The sequence below is a fragment of the Microchirus variegatus genome, assembly GCF_963457635.1.
Source record: "Microchirus variegatus genome assembly, chromosome: 3".
NCBI classification, from domain to species: Eukaryota; Metazoa; Chordata; class Actinopteri; order Pleuronectiformes; family Soleidae; genus Microchirus; species Microchirus variegatus.
The window spans coordinates 3284786-3304494 of NC_139804.1; the positions used below are offsets into that span (position 1 = coordinate 3284786).

General features: G+C 42.4%; 1 protein-coding gene across 2 annotated transcripts in view; it reads left to right on the forward strand.

The window, feature by feature from the left end:
* Positions 1-19709, forward strand: part of tenm4 (teneurin transmembrane protein 4) — a gene marked incomplete at both ends in the record, with an annotated part of 186001 nt that overhangs the window by 100591 nt on the left and 65701 nt on the right. For both annotated transcript variants that reach the window (XM_083887238.1, XM_083887239.1), the window contains 3 exons: positions 4657-4803; positions 6877-7093; positions 18562-18681. In XM_083887238.1, the coding sequence (XP_083743364.1) occupies positions 4657-4803; positions 6877-7093; positions 18562-18681 (484 nt within the window). The remainder of the gene's footprint in view (positions 1-4656; positions 4804-6876; positions 7094-18561; positions 18682-19709) is intronic.

A 19709-nucleotide genomic window follows, 5' to 3' on the forward strand; every position in this document is an offset into this window, starting at 1 on the left:
CGAACTGAAGCGGTCTGTTTATTAAAGGAAAAGAGCAGCGCTACCAATAACTAGCGTACCTGTGTACTGCGTATGTGTGCCTCTGTTTTTAAACTTTAGCGTTACTTTAGAGACTCATTTTAACAACTGGGAGTCACGTAAACATGACGTCACGCGCATCTTTTTCTGGTCAGACGTCATGGAAATGCGTCATGCCTGAACGTGCGTTAACGCCGCTTCCATGACAACTGACTGGAAAAAGATGCGTGTGACGTCATGTTTACGTGACTCGCGATTGTTAAAATGAGTCACTAAAGGAGCAAACGCAGCTAATGGAGCTAACAGAGCTAACTGGTAAACGGTGCCACCCGCGTCTTTTTCCCGTCAGTCGTCATGCAAAAATGTCATCGTTAACACACGTTGACTCATCGCGCCTTACCATGATACTGACCCAGGAAAGGACACGTGTGACGCCATGTTTACGTGACCCTTGAATGTTAATATCAGTCTCTAAAGTAGCGATAAACTTTAAAAACAGAGGCACACATACGCAGTAACACAGGTACGCTAGTTATTTGTGGCGCTGCTCTTTTCATTTAATAAACAGACCGCTCCAGTTCCACTGTAGGCTAACGCTAACGGCGCTTAAAGGAGCTAATGCAGCTAACGGAGCTAACTGGTAAACGGGTGCCTGGACTCCGGCGCCGCTGCACGTAATAAAACATGACGTCACGCGCGTATTTTTCCCGGTCAGTCGTCACGGAAACGCGGCATGCGTTTAACGTTAGCGTTAACGTTAGCGTGCCCGGCACTGGTTTTCTTGTTTCATGACGTGTTGATTTTTGTGGGATGTCAGGGAGGGGAAAAAGGTTCGGCGGCTTCATAACCTGTGCTATGCATTTATGTATGAGCGCGCAGCTGTGAGCGGGGTGGGGGGGGGGGGGGGCTGATACTGTAGGTGCTGAGGCCGCATCCTATCTAATTAAAAGAGTTCATGGTCTGGTCGGTGTGGGGCGAGCAGGGGGCGAGAGGGCGGCGCTGCGTCCCCCTGCCTCTCTGCCTCCAGCTCCTCGGTAATGGACCACCTGGCACGGGGAGGAGGCTGCCAGACGAGTGCTTTTCACTTTTCACACTCACTGTTTTAGCTCTAGACTTGTGCGAGGCTCAGCGGGGGAGCGGGGGGGGGATGGAGGGTCGTGGTCTTCTTCTGAAAGAGCTGCCAATTATGTTGAACTGTTGCCAGCAGAGAGCGGATCTTTATTTATCTTTGGGTAATAAAGGTTCGGCGCGCGCTCGTCGTCCGTCTCCGCTGGTCCGAGTGCAGTTGTTTTGTCCATTTTTGCTCAATTTTAAATGTATTACCTATCACAGAATATTCTGTGTGCTGGTGGCTTGTTTTTTTTTTTTTATTACACATTTTTTGAGATCTGACTAATTGACTACTCCTGAGTAATTGTTTATAAAAGTACAAAGAATGTACGCCGATAGAGAAAATTTGGCTAAAAGCTTTATAATGTTTTTATACGGAAAACAAGAGAGCAACCGTGACCGGCTGCTTTTTAGGAATTAAAATTTCGCCGAATTAAACATTTTCCCCCATTTCTAACAAAGAGTTTCAAGTCAATTGTCTAGAAGATGAATTGTGGTCAAAGAAATATTTTTATTCAGAGCAAAAAAAGGCAAAAATGGCTGAAGAAGTTGAATTTCTTATATATCTAACAACTATGATTACCTGACATGATTTTGGCGGTTGCGGTAAACATTTTTATGCTAAGCTATTAGCTTCTACAGGAGCGCAAAACATCAATTTACAATGTCGTGAATATGATTTTGCAGGTTGCGGTAAACATTTTTATGCTAAGCTATTAGCTTCTACAGGAGCGCAAAACATCAATTTGCAATGTCATGAATATGATGTTGGCGGTTGCGGTAAACATTTTTATGCTCAGCTATTAGCTTCTACAGGAGCGCAAAACATCAATTTACAATGTCGGGAATATGATTTTGCCGGTTGCGGTAAACATTTTTACGCTAAGCTATTAGCTTCTACAGGAGCGCAAAACATCAATTTACAATGTCGTGAATATGATTTTGCCGGTTGCGGTAAACATTTTTATGCTAAGCCATTAGCTTCTCTAGGAGCGCATAACATCAATTAACAATGTCGTGAATATGATTTTTGGCGGTTGCGCATCAAAAAATTTATGCTAAGCTATTAGCTTCTCCAGGAGCGCATAACATCAATTTACAATGTCGTTAATCTGATTTTTGCGGTTGCGCTAAACATTTTTATGCTAAGCTATTAGCTTCTCCAGGAGCACATAACATCAATTTACAATGTCGTGAATATGATTTTGGCGGTTGCGGTAAACATTTTTATGCTAAGCCATTAGCGTCTACAGGAGCGCAAAACATCAATTTACAATGTCGTGAATATGATTTTTGGCCGTTGCGCAACAAAAAATTTATGCTAAGCTATTAGCTTCTCCAGGAGCGCAAAACATCAATTTACAATGTCGTTAATATGATTTTGGCTGTTGCGATAAACATTTTTATGCTAAGCTATTAGCGTCTACAGGAGCGCAAAACATCAAGTTACAATGTCGTGAATATGATTTTCAGCTCTATTAGACGGGGATTTTTTTTGACTATTATTGTTTATTTTTCAGGGATTTATCAGAATTCAGGTAAATATAAATTCAGTCGACTGTAGAATTGTGTAGCCGTTGTTATGCAACACCAAACTACGACTAACCGTTCTGCTTCCATACATTTTTATCTTCCTAAATATTAATTTAGCTGATCTTTCTCCCTAGAATAAACATCTGTAGCCATCTCTTTTCTTTCTCTCTCTCGCTCTGATGTAACTGCATGACTCTTCTGTCTCGTTGATAAAAATGGGTCAGCTCTGCGTTCTCTCCATCACGCCGGCTTGTTAACAACACAAACGGGCGAGAGGCTTGATGTCTGCAGACGTTTTATACGGCCTCAGCCTCTGCTGCGGCTCAGGGTTTGCAAAAAGGCAGACGGATAAATTCCAAAAACAGCCTCCGACGAGGAGGAAAACATGGCCGCGATAATCCTGTGATCTATGGCCTTGAGGAGACAGAGGAGAGAGGAATGTTTTCACCTGTCGTTCTGCTCCAGCCTCCTTTTAGCCTCCTCCTCCTCCTCCTCCTCCTCCTCTGCATATAACGCTGTCAGCTCACACACAGTTTTATTTATTTATTTATTTATTTACTTACTTATTTATCTGTTTATTTGATTTATTTCTTCTGCGCTCTGTCAATGACAGAACACCCACTTTCAATTTATCAACAGATCTTACGTCAATAATTGATGCTGTTGTTGGTGCAGCTTGTAATTTTAAAAAACAAAATGAGATATATGTATGTATATATGTATATATATATATATATATATGTTCAGCTGAGATAGGCACAGCACCCCCGCAAGGATAAAGCAGTAGATAATGGATGGATGGATGTATATATGTATATATGTATATATATATGTGTATATATACATAAATATATATATATATATATATATATATATAATCAATATACATATATAGGTATATATGTGTGTATGTATATATCGATTTATATGTTCATATATATGTGTATATATGTATGTATATATTTATATGTATGTGTACATACATATATACACATACATATATGCATACATATGTATGTATGCGAGAGTAAAGTGGTGCATAATGGATGTATGGATAGATATATATATGTATATATTTATATATGTATGTGTGTATACATACATCTATATGTACGTATTTATATATATATATATGTATGTATGTATATATATATGTATGTATGTTCAGCTCAGCACCCACAGCGAGGATAAAGCAGTAGATAATGTATGCATGTATAAATATAAATATATATACATATATACGTATATATGTATGTATGTGTATATATATATTTATATGTACATATATGTATGTATATATGTATCTATGTATGTATATGTGCATATATATATAAATATATGCATATATGTTTATATGTATGTATATATATATTTCTATATATGCAAGTGTACATCATACAGTATATACACATACATATATGCGTAAATATGCATGTCTGTATTTATATATGTATATATACATACATATGTCAATATATATATATATACACATACATATATGTATATATGAATGTATACAGTATCTATCCATATATGTATATTTATATACATACATATATGCATATATGTATGTGTATATAAATATATATTTATATTTACATATATGTCATTTTCATTATATATATATATATATATACACAGTATATAAATATAAAAACAGATCCAATTACGTGCACGTTAGCGTACAGCGCTGCTCTCATTAGCAGCTTCAGAAGCACCAAGTCCAATCTGCTGTAGTAATAAGTGAATATTGATCTAGGAGATAACTCATATGTGCTTTTACTGCACAGGGACAGAGCACAAGCTCTACATGTCATGTTAATCAACTTCAACCCCCGGGCTCATTATTGCCACCTGCCAGAGAAATATTAACAAAGTGCACTGTCGCTGTAGAGTCACACACACACACACACACACACACACAGAGTATTCATGTGTTCCCCGTTTAATATTCTGTGGCCGACCGCTGTCTTTGTCCTTTTCTTGGTCACGCAGAGGGCTGCCCTGGTTTGTGCAACGGAAACGGTCGCTGCACTCTGGGCAACAATGGCTGGTACTGTGTGTGCCAGCTGGGCTGGAGGGGCAACGGCTGCGACACGTCCATGGAAACGGCCTGCAGTGACGTCAAGGACAACGACGGAGGTACGCGCACTTTCACGACACCGTATATTATAACCTTCTGCAGCTTTCTGACACGAGCAGATGAGCAAAAATATCTTTACGCAACTGGGAAGAAGCACCAACATTTGACTGAAGATACCTCTTGGGTCGTTCTTTTGAGAAAACCCATTCACCATGTACGATTTTGCATCAGAATTTCATTTCCTGGGCCGATTTCAGTGATTTTGGTGTCAAATTATCGGTAAAAATTCTTAATTTATAAATCTGAAATCCTCTGTTTATCTCTTTCTGCCATTTACTCTGTATACACGAAAATTACAGTGATTTTGGTGTCAAATGACGGGTAAAATGTACTTTTTATATCTCTTTCTGCCATTTACTCAGAACATTTTCTCAAATAACGTACAAAATATGCATATGGAGAATGTTGAGGTTTATTCGCATTATAGATGTGTAGCAGTAGGGGTGGGGGGAAAAAATCGATGCACATCGGAATCGCGATCCCAATCATCCACGATTCTGAATCGATTCATAAACAAAAATTAATTGTTATTTGTGTAGTTTATTTTTGTAATTTCTGGGAGAAAAAGGCAGCTAGCCTGAGCTTTTATTTTTTTGTACAGTAACTAAGTTTTAATTTGTTTTGAATGATTAAATGTTAACTTTTGATCGCATTATCACATTATCTTATACAAACTGTATTGTTTTGATGCCATAATTTGCCTTAACACACTATGCATTGTATACATTTTTGAAAAAGATTCACATCCCTTTGTAGTAAGGTGCCATATGTAAGAATGTGGCCAAAAACAGTTACTACATTCAAATTAAAAATACTGAGGTATTTAAGGCTTCGTTTTCTGACGTAACTGGCAACCCGTGGTTGCTCGGCAGCTGAGACTCTACTGACTGCAATGATTGGTAGACAGCAGTAGGTGGCGCCACATGACGCCAAAACATGATTTCAAAACATAAACATGATTTGCAGTCTGCAAAATATATTTTTTTAATGCAAATATTTTGTCTGTACTGTTGTTGTTGGTGAGTTCAGTTTGTTATATGAACATTATTCCTGAGTCTCTGTGACATATTAGGAGGATTTTATGGCCATTTATTTAAGATTTATTACATAATGCTCCTAAGTAAAGAATTCAGCTCATGAGCAAATACATTGACCATTTGTGTACATTTATTTTGCTGGAATAATGTTGTGTTTGTGCACATTTTCTACATTATTGGAGAAAATATTCAGTAAGGGTAAATGGCAGAAAGAGATATAAAAAAGGGAAATTTTACCCATCACTTGACACCAAAATCACTGAAATCGGACCAGGAAATAAAATTTTGACGTAAAAGACGGTTATATTTACGTGGCTAATGGGATTTTTTCAAACGAATGACCCAAGTGGCACATTCAGTCAAATTTTGCTTTCTTCAATTTGACTCAAGGAATTGGCCACTTTGAGAGCGTCGTAGGAGTTTTCTGTCCTGTCCTGTCACCTGGTTTTTATTCTTTTTTTAAAAAAGAAGCAGACTCGCTGGACTAAAGCTCCGTCCGTGAGTCCCTCCTCTGGCTTCTAACTCGCCTCGAGCAGAGGCCGGGGGGGGGGGGGGTCTACTCTCACCGCTCTCCTGGCCAAAAAACGGGAAGACGTGACTCCGGTTTCTTCCGATCTTCCACTGTAGCATCCCTTATTTATTGCAGTTTGTCTGCCCGTGTCATTGTGCAGGGATGCTGCTGGGGGATTTGAGTGACTCCTGACAGTGGGGGGGGGTCTATTTTTATCACCCCCCATCTGGCCAGATATAAGGCCCTGAACGCAAAGAGTACAGTACAGTGACCCACTTCGGGGAAAAGTAAAAATGCATCGCTCAGCAGCTCCGTTCTTTCTTTCTTTATTTCTTGTATTATTTCATCTCGGTTACGTATTGAAATGAGTCCGTTAATGGACTCCAGGAAAGAATGATAACACCCCAGTGGCTGAGAAATAATATAATATACAGTATATATATATATATATATATATATATATAGTCTCTGTCCCCAGGTGCGTTTGTGAAAAGCCTCCTGTGTGTGTGTTTGACCTTGTTCAGATGGCCTGGTGGACTGCATGGACCCGGACTGCTGTCTGCAGGCCACCTGTCACAGCACGTCGCTGTGCGTGGGCTCGCCCGACCCGCTGGACATCATCCAGGAGACGCAGATGTCCTCGGCGCAGAGCAACCTGCAGACCTTCTACGACCGCGTACGCTTCCTGGTGGGCAGGGACAGCACCCACGTCGTCCCCGGGGCAAACCCCTTCGACAGCAAGTGAGTGCAAAAGGTGGCAGTGGGGACGGGTTTTTGGCATCAATGTGAAGATAGAATTGTCAGGTTTGCTCTCGGTTAAATTAGGGTCTGAAAAGCCTTTGCACCTGTCAGTCACATGTACTGTTGTCTTATAGCAACAAGTGCAGAGACTGTTGACTTTGTCAGATGTTGACCTTGACGATGTTCAGTGTCTTTTATGGAGATTATGGAGATTGTGATATACAAATGAGTCAAATTTTATTCAATTCAAACTGAATTCAAAAAACACGAGCAGATGTCGAGCTCTTGTTTTTCTATTTTTTTGTGTTTGATGAGAATCGGGGAAATGAATGAGTGGAAAATATTAAGGCTGCAACTCGGGATTATTTTGATATTCGATTAATGTGTTGATTATTTTTGAATTTCGTTCATTGTAAATCAGTTAAAAAGGAAAAAACACACACTGTACAAATGGGGAATGTAATTAATATATATTTGACCTATATATTGCTTGTTTCTGTTATGAAGAAATGAAGGATTTGCGTTTAACTGTCTCGGAATAATTGCAAAAAAACTCTGGCTAATTATTGTCAAATTTCGTCAAATTTGCGTCCGTTTTGACGGACAAACGGCCAATTTAGCATCAACGCTAACAGCGCTAACGTCAACGTTAAAGCATGTCGCGTTACCATGACGACTGACCAGAAAAAGACGCACGCGACCTCATGTTCACGTGACTGCCAACTGTTAACACGATTCTCTAAAGTAATAAAGTTTTTCGTGCCGCGTCACCAGAGTCCAGGCACCCGTTAACCAGTTAGCTCCGTTAGCTCCTTTAGCGCCGTTAGCGCGCCTACAGTCGGACTGGAGCGGTCTGTTTATTAAAAGAAAAGAGCAGCGCTACAAAAAACGAGCGTACCTGTGTACTGCGTATGTGTGCCTCTGTTTTTAAAGTTGAGCGTTACTTTAGAGACTCATTTTAACAATCTGGAGTCACGTAAACATGACGTCACGCGCATATTTTTCCGGTCAGTCGTCATGGAAACGCGTCATGTGTCAGCGCGAGTTAACATTGACGCTATTAACCCCGAAAAAGACGCGCGACGTAATGTTTACGTGTCGCGACACCGTAGTCCAGGAATCGTTTACCAGTTAGCTGGGTTAGCTTCTTTAGCTCCTTTAATCGTTTAGTCGTTAGCACAACGTTAACGCAACGTTACCATGCGACCCGTTGCCATGACCGGGAAAAAGACAGTCACCATTTACCGGTTAGCTCCGTTAGCTGCGTTAGCTCCTTTAACCGTTTAGTCGTTTAACCCAACGTTAACTCACGTGGCACACGTGGAAACGCGTCTCCATGGCGACTGACGGGAAAAAGACGGTCACAGTTTACCAGTTAGCGCCGTTAGCTTTTTTTCCGATCGGTCGTCACGGAAACGCTTCATTGCGCTAGCACCAGTGGCGGCTTAAATGTGTCCGGGTGCGTGTGTGTGTGTGTGTGTGTGTGTGTGTTGGCGTGGACGGCCAGAAAAGATTGATGGACAGACGATGATTGACGAACAGAAAATGTGACAAAAAGCAAAGAGCATTCTCTGGCAAAGAGAGCGATAAGCGATAAGCGATAGAGAGGCATCTCATATTCATGTATTGCGATCAGTCGTACTGTAATCCATCTGAGGCCGCGCTCCCAGAGGCAGAGAGCTCATGACTTCCCCTACCAACGGGAAAACAAATCTGAGCCGCGCCGGTATCAAGCGAGAGGACGTCTGTCAAAGTCTCCTGCCTCTCTTTCTCCTTTTGTCTCCGTCTCTTTTCCTCGTCTCTAATCGCTCACCAGGCTGTCACCTCATTTGCTTCCCACTTGCTTATGGATCTCTCTCATCTTCGGAGGCGTCTGAAAAACAATCAAAACAGAAAACAGTGGAGACTTTTTAAAATGTCTTTTGTCTCTGGTGAGTTACTTTTTTTGATCGTCAAAAGCGGCGAAAAAAAAAACAGACAGAGTCATTATTCCAGGTTTACTGTCGTATACTTTTTATACTGTTTTTCCAAGGCGACGATGGTAGAGATTTGTCGTCCGGCAAAAACGGCCTTTTCTTTGTACTTAAAGGGATAGTTCGGAATTACGGACATAAGACTTATTTTCCAACTCAGCCGATGCGATGGAGACGTTTTCAAGACATTTCATTCAGTTCTTCTAGTTGCCGAGTTCGCTGGTGCTATGGCTAGCTAGTCCCTCAAAAATTCATGCAATGCGAGGTTAGTTTTGTTTCAAATATTATTCTATCAACACAGATATGCACATCGGTAGTCTAGTGTTTTACGTGCATTAACGTTGGGTTAACGACTAAACGGTTAAAGGAGCTAACGCAGCTAACGGAGCTAACTGGTAATTGGTGACTCTCTTTTTCCGGTCATGGAAACGGGTCACGTGTTAATGTGCGCTAACGTTGGGTTAACGTTGCGTTAACGTTGGGTTAAAGACTAAACGGTTAAAGGCGCTAAAGAAGCTAACCCAGCTAACTGGTAAACGGTTCCTGGACTCTGGACTTAACATAACGTTGCACGCATCATTTTCCGGGTGTTAATGGCGTCAACGTTAACTCACGCTAACCCATGACGACTGACTGGAAAAAATCGCCCGCGGCGTCAGGTTTACGTGACTCCCGATTGTTAAAATGAGTCTCTAAAGTAACGCTAAACTTTAAAAACAGAGGCACACATACGCAGTACACAAGTACGCTTGTTATTTGTAGCGCTGCTCTTTTCGTTTTAATAAACAGACCGCTGCAGTTCCACTGTAGGCGCGCTAACGGCACTAAAGGAGGTAACGCAGCTAACGGAGCTAAAGGAGCTAACGGGTAAACGGTGCCTGGACTCCGGCAACGCGGCCTGAAAAGACTTTAGAGACTAATTTTAACAATCGGGAGTCACGTTGCGCACATCTTTTCTCGGTCAGTCGTCATGGTAACGCGACATGCATTAACGTTGATGCTGTTAGCGTGCCCAGAAGTCTCCATCACACCGGCTGAGTTGGAAAATAGGTCTTGTGTCCATATTTCCGAACTATCCCTTTAAGGACATCATCAGTTTCAGGAAAACGGCGTCGGATCGTTTTCCGTCCGTGTCATTTGCAGCGCTTGTTGAGATGTGTGCAAAATCATGTGCACAATTAACAAAATGTGATTACATTTGAATTCATATGTGTGCGACTCTTGATTAACTGCACACACACACACACACACATGCAGACTGCAGTTGAGTGTGTTTTCACTGCAGAGACAGACTCTGCTGTTGCAGCTCCTCCTCTGCAAAACTCTGCTACCACCGATGCATAGAAAGTGCTTCGCCCAGGACGAGTGGACACTCTTTTTCAGAAATACTTCCCCCTTCACTTTGCAAATCCTGCATGTAATGTGTCTTATCGAGCTTCTCCCCTTATTCCCCTGAAGGGGGGAGTGTAGAATCTTAAAATGTGACCAAACACCTGCCTTGAATGAGACGACGGGCAGACATAAAACATATGAATCAGTCGTCTTTATTCAATATGTGGGTCTTTGTCGGTGAAAAACCGATATATCGACCACAGCTCTGCCTCCGTCTGAACTTTTTTGCGTCCGCGTCTGTCGATGCTTAAGAAAAGAAGCCTCCCTTTTGTGTGACATTTTAAGAACCACTCAACATTCACAGTTCTTTGCACCTTTTTCACCGCAGCTACAGTCATTTCATGTAGTTCTGTTTACGTTAGTGGAATTCTAAAGTAGTTTTCCCGCCATTTTAACGTCAACTTTGAGCCCACGCCTTTTGTCGTAGAGAAAATCCTTTGATAACACTTAATTATCAACTTGTCTAGAACATATGTACCAAGTTTGACACAGCTAGCTAGGAAGAGTTTCGTTCAAATGTGTCGACTAGCCATTTTTGTTTTTCCCAAAATGGCAGATTTTCTGATGGGCGGAGCTCATGGAAGTAAATTGGAAATTTGTTTGGAATCATAAGAACAACAAGTGTACCAGGTTTGGTTAAAATCGGAACAACTACGCGCGACAGACACGATAGAACATTTTTTAGCATTTAACGCAATTTGGGCCACTTTTGTCCCACCATGACCACCATGACTTCTGGGGGCGCTATAGAGCCCTAGGGCTACGAAACAGGTTTGTACCTGATGCCACTATAGCCTTTTTCATCAACCCGACCTCAACCCAACCTTATATGGACTGAGTTTGACGCAGCTAGCTCAAACGTGCTAGGAAGAGTTTGTTCAAATGTGTCAACTAGCCATTTTTGTTTTGCCCAAAATGGACGGTTTTTGGGTGGGCGGAGCTAATGGACGTACATTAGAATTTCGTTTAGAATCATCAGAGCAACAAGTGTACCAAGTTTGGTTAAAATCGTAACAACTATGTGCGACTTAGACACGATAGATCCTTTTTTAGCATTTAACGCAATTTTGGCCACTTTTCTCTCGAGTTTTGTCTCACCATGACCTGACTTCTGGGGGCGCTATAGAGCCCTGGGGCTAACACTAGCCACTGTCAACTTTTTCAACAACCCGACCTCAACCCAACCTCATATGGACTGAGTTTGACACGGCTAGCTTAAACGTGCTAGGAAGAGTTCTTTGAAACGTGTCGATTAGCCACTTTTGTTTTCCCAAAATGGCCGATTTTTGGGGTGGGTGGAGCTAATGAACGTACATTAGAAATTTGTTTGGAATCATGCAAACAATAAGTGTACCAGGTTTGGTTAAAATTGGAACAATTGGAACACTGTCAACTTTTTCAACAACCAGACCTCAACCCAACCTCATATGGACTAAGTTTAAACGCGGCTAGCTCAAACGTGCTAGGAAGCGTTCCTTCAAATGTGTAGACGAGCCGTTTTTTGAACAAACAAAGACCAAGATATCGAATAAAAACATGAATCGGTCGTCTTTATTCGATACTTTGGCGGGATTTTCCTCTTGTTAGCTTTGTTTGTTATCCGTCCGTGATCGGACATCAGTTGTCCGTGAAAAATCAATAAATCGATCCCCAGCTCCGCGTCCGTCTGGACTATTTGCGTCGGCGTCTGTCGATGCTTGAGAAAAGAAGCTCCCTTCCGTTCGTGTGACATTTTCCTTCATTGACATTTTAAGAAGCACTCAACATTTCGCAGTTCCGCGCCGGACAGCGAGGCGGAGCTCAGAGAGGTGATTGAGTGATGCTCTTGTCTCTCACACACACACACACACACACACGAGGAGATGCAGCGATAAATAAGTAAAATGGAGAATCCAGAGATGAGCCGCGAAGATTGGAGGAGGCCTCCGCTCACCCTAAAAATATCACTGGCAATCTATTATTCATGCTCGGTGTTGGTTCCTCCGCCCACTGACAGATATGAGCAGTTATGACAGCGGAGCCTCTGCGCTTCAGACGAGCCTCGCCGTCCCGATACGCCTCGTCCTTGTCACCCGATCATCTTTTTATTGATCCGCTAACCACTTCCTGGTGCTATTAAACATGTCGGGAGTGCTTTCCCCCCCTGATGTTTCCCACCACAAAAAAAAAAAAGCCGGCAAAGGTGCCACTAAAATAAAGCATCTGCCACTGCATGAAAACGCCTCGAACGATGCCTTCGCGCCGCCGTGACACACAATACAAGCGACTGCCAAGGCCCGGGCCGATGGATGCTGACTGGAATAGTAAACAGGGACTTTGTCTGTGGAACAATAATGGCCAAAGATTGATAGCTGCTTTATAATAGCGAGGCAGAGGCTATTTGCTTAATTTACTGGCTTGCACTTTCCTTATTTTATTTTATTTATTACACTTTTATAAGGCGTGAGGCCATCAGAGGCTGGCGTAATAACATCGCTTAGATTTTGGGTGAATTCCAATTCCTTGCTTAACCCTCAATCTCAAAAAAAGTCTGTCCCCGATTCTCAGAAAAATTAAGTTTAAGGGCTGTATCGCCCTCAATGTTGAGATTTTTTCCGAGACCACCCTTGGGAGCAAGGGCTACCCACAATGCATTGCGTGTTTTGACATAACAAAGATGGTGCCGAAAGCAGCGAAACGAGTACGCTACAAAAGTTTGGCACGGCTAGCTCTAACGTGCTAGGAAGAGTTCGTTGAAATGTGTAGACTAGCCATTTCTGTTTTTCCCAGAATGGCCGATTTTTGGGTGGGCGGAGCTAATGGATGTACGATAGAAATTTGTTTGGAATCATGAGAGCAACAAGTGTACGACGCGGTTATAATCGGAAACGACTATGTGCGACTTAGGGACGATAGAACATTTTTTAGCATTTAATGCAATTTTGGCCCCTTTTGTCTTTTTTTGGAGTTGACAGACTGGACGCAGCTTTCGCGTTATTCTGCCCCCTACAGTCTGAAGACGTATCTGCATTTAAGGGGTGTCCCATTTCTAAGTGACAAAATAACCAGTTAAGATTAAGGGTTGAGCTTGAGGGTTAAGGGCCAATTCCAATTCCTATCTTAACCCTCAAGCTCAACCCTTAATCTTAACTGGTCCTCAAAACCAAGTGTTGAGGGTTATTTTGTCACCTAGAAATGGGACACCCCTTAAATGCAGATACGTCTTCAGACTGTAGGGGGCAGAATAACGCGAAAGTCTGTCAACTCCAAAGAAGAAGAAGAAGAACACATTCACGTCAGGATTATTTATTACGATCCGTTTGTCAGTCAAGTTACCACACACCACGGCTTATTGAAAAGTAAACCATAGCAAACGATTGCTTGTCCGCACCGGCCGACTATTGACAAAAGATCGTAAAATAAAGATAAATGTTACTCAACAATGACGTCAGTAATCCATAATATGGGCCTAAACTAAGATAATACAATGATTTTCATCATTTTTATATCTCTATTAACAAAGAAAATACTTCATTTGTAGCGCACTCGCTTCGCTGCTTTCAACGCCATCTTTCTTATGTGAAAACACGCAATGCATTCTGGGTAGCCCTTGCTCCCGTGGGTGGTCTCGGAAAATCTCAATATTGAGGGCGATACAGCCCTTAAATTTGGGCCTCAACTTAATTTTTCAGAGAATCAGGACAGCACTTGCACTAGAGGGAGCGCATTTTTGAGATTGAGGGTTAAGCAAGGAATTGGAATTCACCCTTAGATAGGAATTGGAATTGGCCCTTAGTCTCATATTTAGAGAAGTCAAAATGTACCTCGATGTGTCCTCACTGTTCCCTTCTGTAAGTAACATACCAGGCGAGGGGAAACGAGGGCGGCGGTGACATGCTTATTTGCAGCAGGGTTTACCCTGTAATCAAGTCATTTGCATGGATAATGGTGTTTTTGTTGCCTCTGCGGTCGGTCGGTGGCGGTGCCATTTATTAGCCTCGCTCATTTAAAGTACTCTATACTTAAATCCGTTTCATCCCCAAAATCCGATTGAGCGACGCGGCGTCTTCACACAGTTGTTACGAAGGAGATGTTTAACAAATTCTGTGATAAGCCTTTGACAGAGTTATATCCACGACATCTCACCAACGGTTGTTGTTCATTAGTGACGAACGACCGTCCTCGTGTGGTAAATCAGTATAAAAGCGGGATTTTCCTCTTGTTAGCTTTACATATTGATGGTCCCGACGATTATCTGACAGCGACCTTGATTCGCGCCGCACCTTGATGAGCCCCGCGCTTCACGCTGGGCAAAAAAATCGGTGGCAAAAATCCACATCAAGACTCGACTGGACTGACTTAGCCATTAAGGATTAAAGATCCACCAGTGGGAGAAAAAAAAAAAGCCCATTAAGGCCCAGTAACATCTGGCTTTTTCGTCTGCAATGGGAATAGATATAATCAGCGCTCACTCCTGCGTCTAATGACACTGCAGTAGACTCAGGTTTTCAGACTCCAATCAGCGGTGATGGAAACAGGACACCTGGGCGTTTGAGCTCATTTCTTCCTTTTTCTACTTTACTTTTACACTGTTGCTGCAACGTCTGCACCTTCTTCACCACGGCATTACAACACAGCTACAGTCTATGGCTATTCTTTAGTACATTTCCGCCCAGTTATGACTGTGACAAATTTCATCTATTTCTGTTTGCGTTAAAGCTTTCACAAAGTGGAATGTCAAAGGTGCATTATGTAATAAATCTAAAGCAAGTGGCCGTAAAATCCTACCTAATATGTCACAGAGACTCAGGAATAATGTTCATATAACAAACTGAACTCACCAACAACAACAGTACAGACAAAATATTAGCATAAAAAAAAATATTTTGCAGACTGCTAATCGTGTTTAGGTTTTGAAATCATGTTTTGGCGTCATGTGGCGCCACCTACCTCCGTCTACCAATCATTGCAGTCAGTAGAGTCTCAGCTGCCGAGCAACCACCGGTTACCAGTTACGTCAGAAAACGAAACCTAAAAGACCTCTGTATTTTGAATTTGAATGTAGTAACCGTTTTTGGCCACATTCTTACATATGGCACCTTTAAAGTAGTTTTTCTGCCATTTTAACGTCAACTTTGTCGGCGCGCTGAGGCCACGTCTTTTGACGTAGAAGAAATTCTTCATATAACTTTTAATCATTAACTTGTCTCAAAAATATGGACCTCCACTCTTAGAAATAAGGGTTCCAAAAGGGTCCTTCTACAAGGGCTGAGGTTCTACCTGGAACCATTTGCTTCTGAAAAACCCTTTCCAGAAAAAAGGTGTTTTCAAGGGTTATTGGTGACACTAATGGTTCCAGTAAGAACCATTTTGATCCAGAGAACACTTTAAAACCCCTTTTTGAATTAGAAAAAAGGGTTCTTGGTGGAACCCTCCAAAAGGGTTCCAGGTAGAACCTTTATCTACCTGGAGCCAAAAAGGGTTCTCCTATGAGGACAAGCCGAAGAACCTTATATGCTTCTACTAAGCACTTTTATTTCTAAGAGTGTAGTTTGACGTGGCTAGCTCAAACGTGCTACGAAGAGTTTGTTCAAATGTGTAGACTAGCCATGTTTTTCCCAAAATGGCTGACTTTTGGGTGGGCGGAGCTAATAGAAGTACATTGGAAATTCGTTTGGAATCATGAGATCAACAAGTGTACCAAGTTTGGTTATAATTGGAAAAACTATGTGCAACTTAGACACTATAGAAAAAAATTAGCATTTCACGCAATTTTGGCCACTTTTTCTAGCTTTTTGTCTCACAATGACCTGACTTCTGGGGGCGCTATAGAGCCCTGGGGCTACGAACAGGTTTGTGCCCTACGCTCTTATAAATAAAAGTACTAAGTAGAGCCATATAAGGTTCTTCGGCTTGTCGTCCTAGGAGAACCCTTTTTTTCTCCAGGTAGAACCTTTTTATAAAGGTTCCACCTGGAACCCTTATGGAGGGTTCCACCAAGAACACTTTTAAAACCCTTTATTCAGCAAAGGAGACCGGAAAGCCTCGGATATCGTAATAATCTGAAGGATAACAGTAGGTGAGACTTCTACCGCTAATATTGGTGCAAAAGAAAGAAGTTAAAAAAGAATCTAAACCAGAGACGACGTCCTGCTGAGTTCAGAGGCCCCCACCTGTTTGTTTTTCTCACCATGTCCTGACTTTGCCCTCTGTGGATGATGTACGATCAACTGCAGGTTGGAAATATCATGGCGTACGCTTTGTGACTTTGTGAAATCCCACTCTGGAGGTGGAAGTTTCAGCGACGAAAGGCGTCGTCGCGACCCCTTTCTGTGATATTTGACGTCAATATTTAAATCCTTTTTTTCGAGGAACCGTCTCCCCCGTCGTGGTTCGCGGAGGCAGGTTGAAAATAAAGTAAATAGTTCCACTTCCGCAGCTCTGTCTGAAGAAAAACGTGCATGATTACCTTTTCAAACAAAGACTAAAATAAACTGCTGGCATGAATGATTAATCGCACGCGGCCAAACGCCTTGTTCTGGGTTAACGTTACTGGTAAATTCAATGTAAATGAGCGGAGGAGGATGTTTTTGGGGGTTGTGAGACCCGAGGATTCAGAGCAGTATCTCCTTGCTTGTTAACAGCGCGGTGGTGGTGGTGGACAGCCAAGGTCTTCTGAAGGAGGCCTGGCCTAATTAACATAAAGTTGGGTTCCAGGGGAGCAGGACAGTGTAGGGTGAACGATCTTGCCTCTGGTAAGGACATGTTGAGGGCAACCGCTAACACGCTAGTGTTAATTGTTTCCAGCGTGTGGCAGTGTTTAAGACCCAAATGTATTAATAATAGCCACGGTCTAATGAAGACGTGGCAGAATGGCAGGGAAGTGATTTTTTTTTTTTGCAAACCTCTACAGAAAACGACGGTTGACCGTACGTTGACGCCGACGCTAATTACGAGGTTAGAGTTCCTCAGCAGATCTCTGATCGCATCAGTTCACTGAGATTAGGAGTTGAATTCGACGACTGATGATCAGACGTATGCGGCCTTCGTCCTGGAAACCTGTCAAGGTTCTCGATAACCAGCCGAGCAAAGTCTGACAATCTGCCGTCCTATTATTTTCTCCACTCTTAGAAATAAGGGTTCCAAAAGGGTCCCTCTACAAGGGCTGAGGTTCTACCTGGAACCATTTGCTTCTGAAAAACCCTTTCCCGAAGAAAGGGTTTTTCAAGGGTTCTTGGTAACACTAATGGTTCCAGTAAGAACCATTTTGATCCAGAGAACCCTTTAAAACCCCTTTCCTGAATAAAAAAAAGGGTTCTTGGTGGAACCCTCCAAAAGGGGACCCTTTTCTCCTATGAGGACAAGCCGAAAAAACCTTATATGGTTCTACTAAGCACTTTTATTTCTAACAGTGTAGTTTGACGTGGCTAGCTCAAACGTGCTACGAAGAGTTTGTTCAAATGTGTAGACTAGCCATTATTGTTTTTCCCAAAATGGTTGACTTCTGGGTGGGCGGAGCTAATGGAATTACATTAGAAATCTGTTTGGATTCATGAGATCAACAAATGTACCAATTTTGGTAAGTATGTAGTTGGGCTAGAATTAGCCTAGCCCACTGTGCAAGTATGTAGTTGGGTTAGGGTTGTGTAGGGTTAGTCAAACCCTACCCTAACCAACTGTGTAAGTATGTAGTTAGGTTAGAGTTAGCCGAACCCACTGTGTAAGTATGTAGTTGGGTTAGGATTGGTGTAGGGCTTAGCCTAGCCCACTGTGTAAGTATGTAGTTGGTGTATGGTTAGCCTAGCCCACTGTGTAAGTATGGAGTTGGGTTAGGATTGGTGTAGGGTTAGCCTAGCTCACTGTGTAAGTATGTCGTTGGGTTAGGGTTGGTGTAGGGTTAGCCTAACCCACTGTTTAAGTATATTGTTGGGTTAGGGTTGGTGTAGGGGTTAGCCTAGCCCACTGTGTAAGTATGGAGTTGAGTTAGGGTTGGTGTAGGGTTAGCCTAACCCACTGTTTAAGTATGTCGTTAGGTTAGAGTTGTTGTAGGGGTTAGCCTAGCCCACTGTGTATGTATATAGTTTTATTAATGTAAAACTGTTGCTCCTTCTTATTCCCGCACAGTCATGCTTGTGTTATCCGTGGACAAGTCGTGACCTCGGACGGAACGCCACTGGTCGGAGTCAACATCAGCTTCATCAACAACCCATCGTTCGGTTACACAATTACCAGGCAGGACGGAAGGTAAGAGACGAACACACACACACACACACACACACACACACACACACACACACACACACACACACACACACACACACACGCTCAGAGTGCCATTAAGTGCTGCGTAAATAAACGCCACTGTGATACTTATATGATCGTCAAATACTGCTGTTTATCTGTGCTGAATTCTAATGATGGCAGCAAAGAAAAACAACATTGTCGCCGCCGCAAACTGTGCTGCCATTGATCTGCTTTGTGCTTTCATTTGGTCCAATTTTTTGGAGTCCTCGGCTCAATTCCCAGAGAAATCAAACAAAGCCCTTCTGGTGCACTCATAAGTTATGCTTCAGTAGCAACAAGGGAGGCGGGTGGGGGGGGGGGGGAATAAAAATATGGCAATTCAAAGCAGATCACTGGGGCTGGAATAACACAGTGCAGATGGATGTTATTTATTTGACAATTTTAAGTTGAGGCCACACACATGCGATTAATATCTAGCAAATCTTTCTCTTGTTTGTGCTGCAGCTTAATATTATCCTAACCTTCATTTTAAATTTAAAAGTAGCACATGATTGAAAAAAAAGATCTTAAAAGAGCTCCCTGAGACAAGTCTACACGAGAAAGCGGTAACCACATCAATAAACTCATTGTCTGGCTAGGGTTAGCTTAACCCTACCCTAACCCACTGTGTATCTACGCAGTCGGGTTAGGTTTGGTGTTGGTGTAGGGTTAGCCTAGCCCACTGTGTAAGTATGTAGTTGGGTTAGGGTTGGTGTAGGGGTTAGCCTAGCCCACTGTGTAAGTATGTAGTTGGGTTAGGGTTGGTTTAGGGTTAGCCTAGCCCCACTGTGTAAGTATGTGGTTGGGTTAGGTTTGGTTTAGGGTTAGCCTAGCCCACTGTGTAAGTATGTAGTTGGGTTAGGGTTGGTGTAGTGCTAGCCTAGCCCACTGTGTAAGTATATAGTTGGGTTAGGGTTGGTGTAGGGTTAGCCTAGCCCCACTGTGTAAGTATGTGGTTAGGTAAGGTTTGGTGTAGGGTTAGCCTAGCC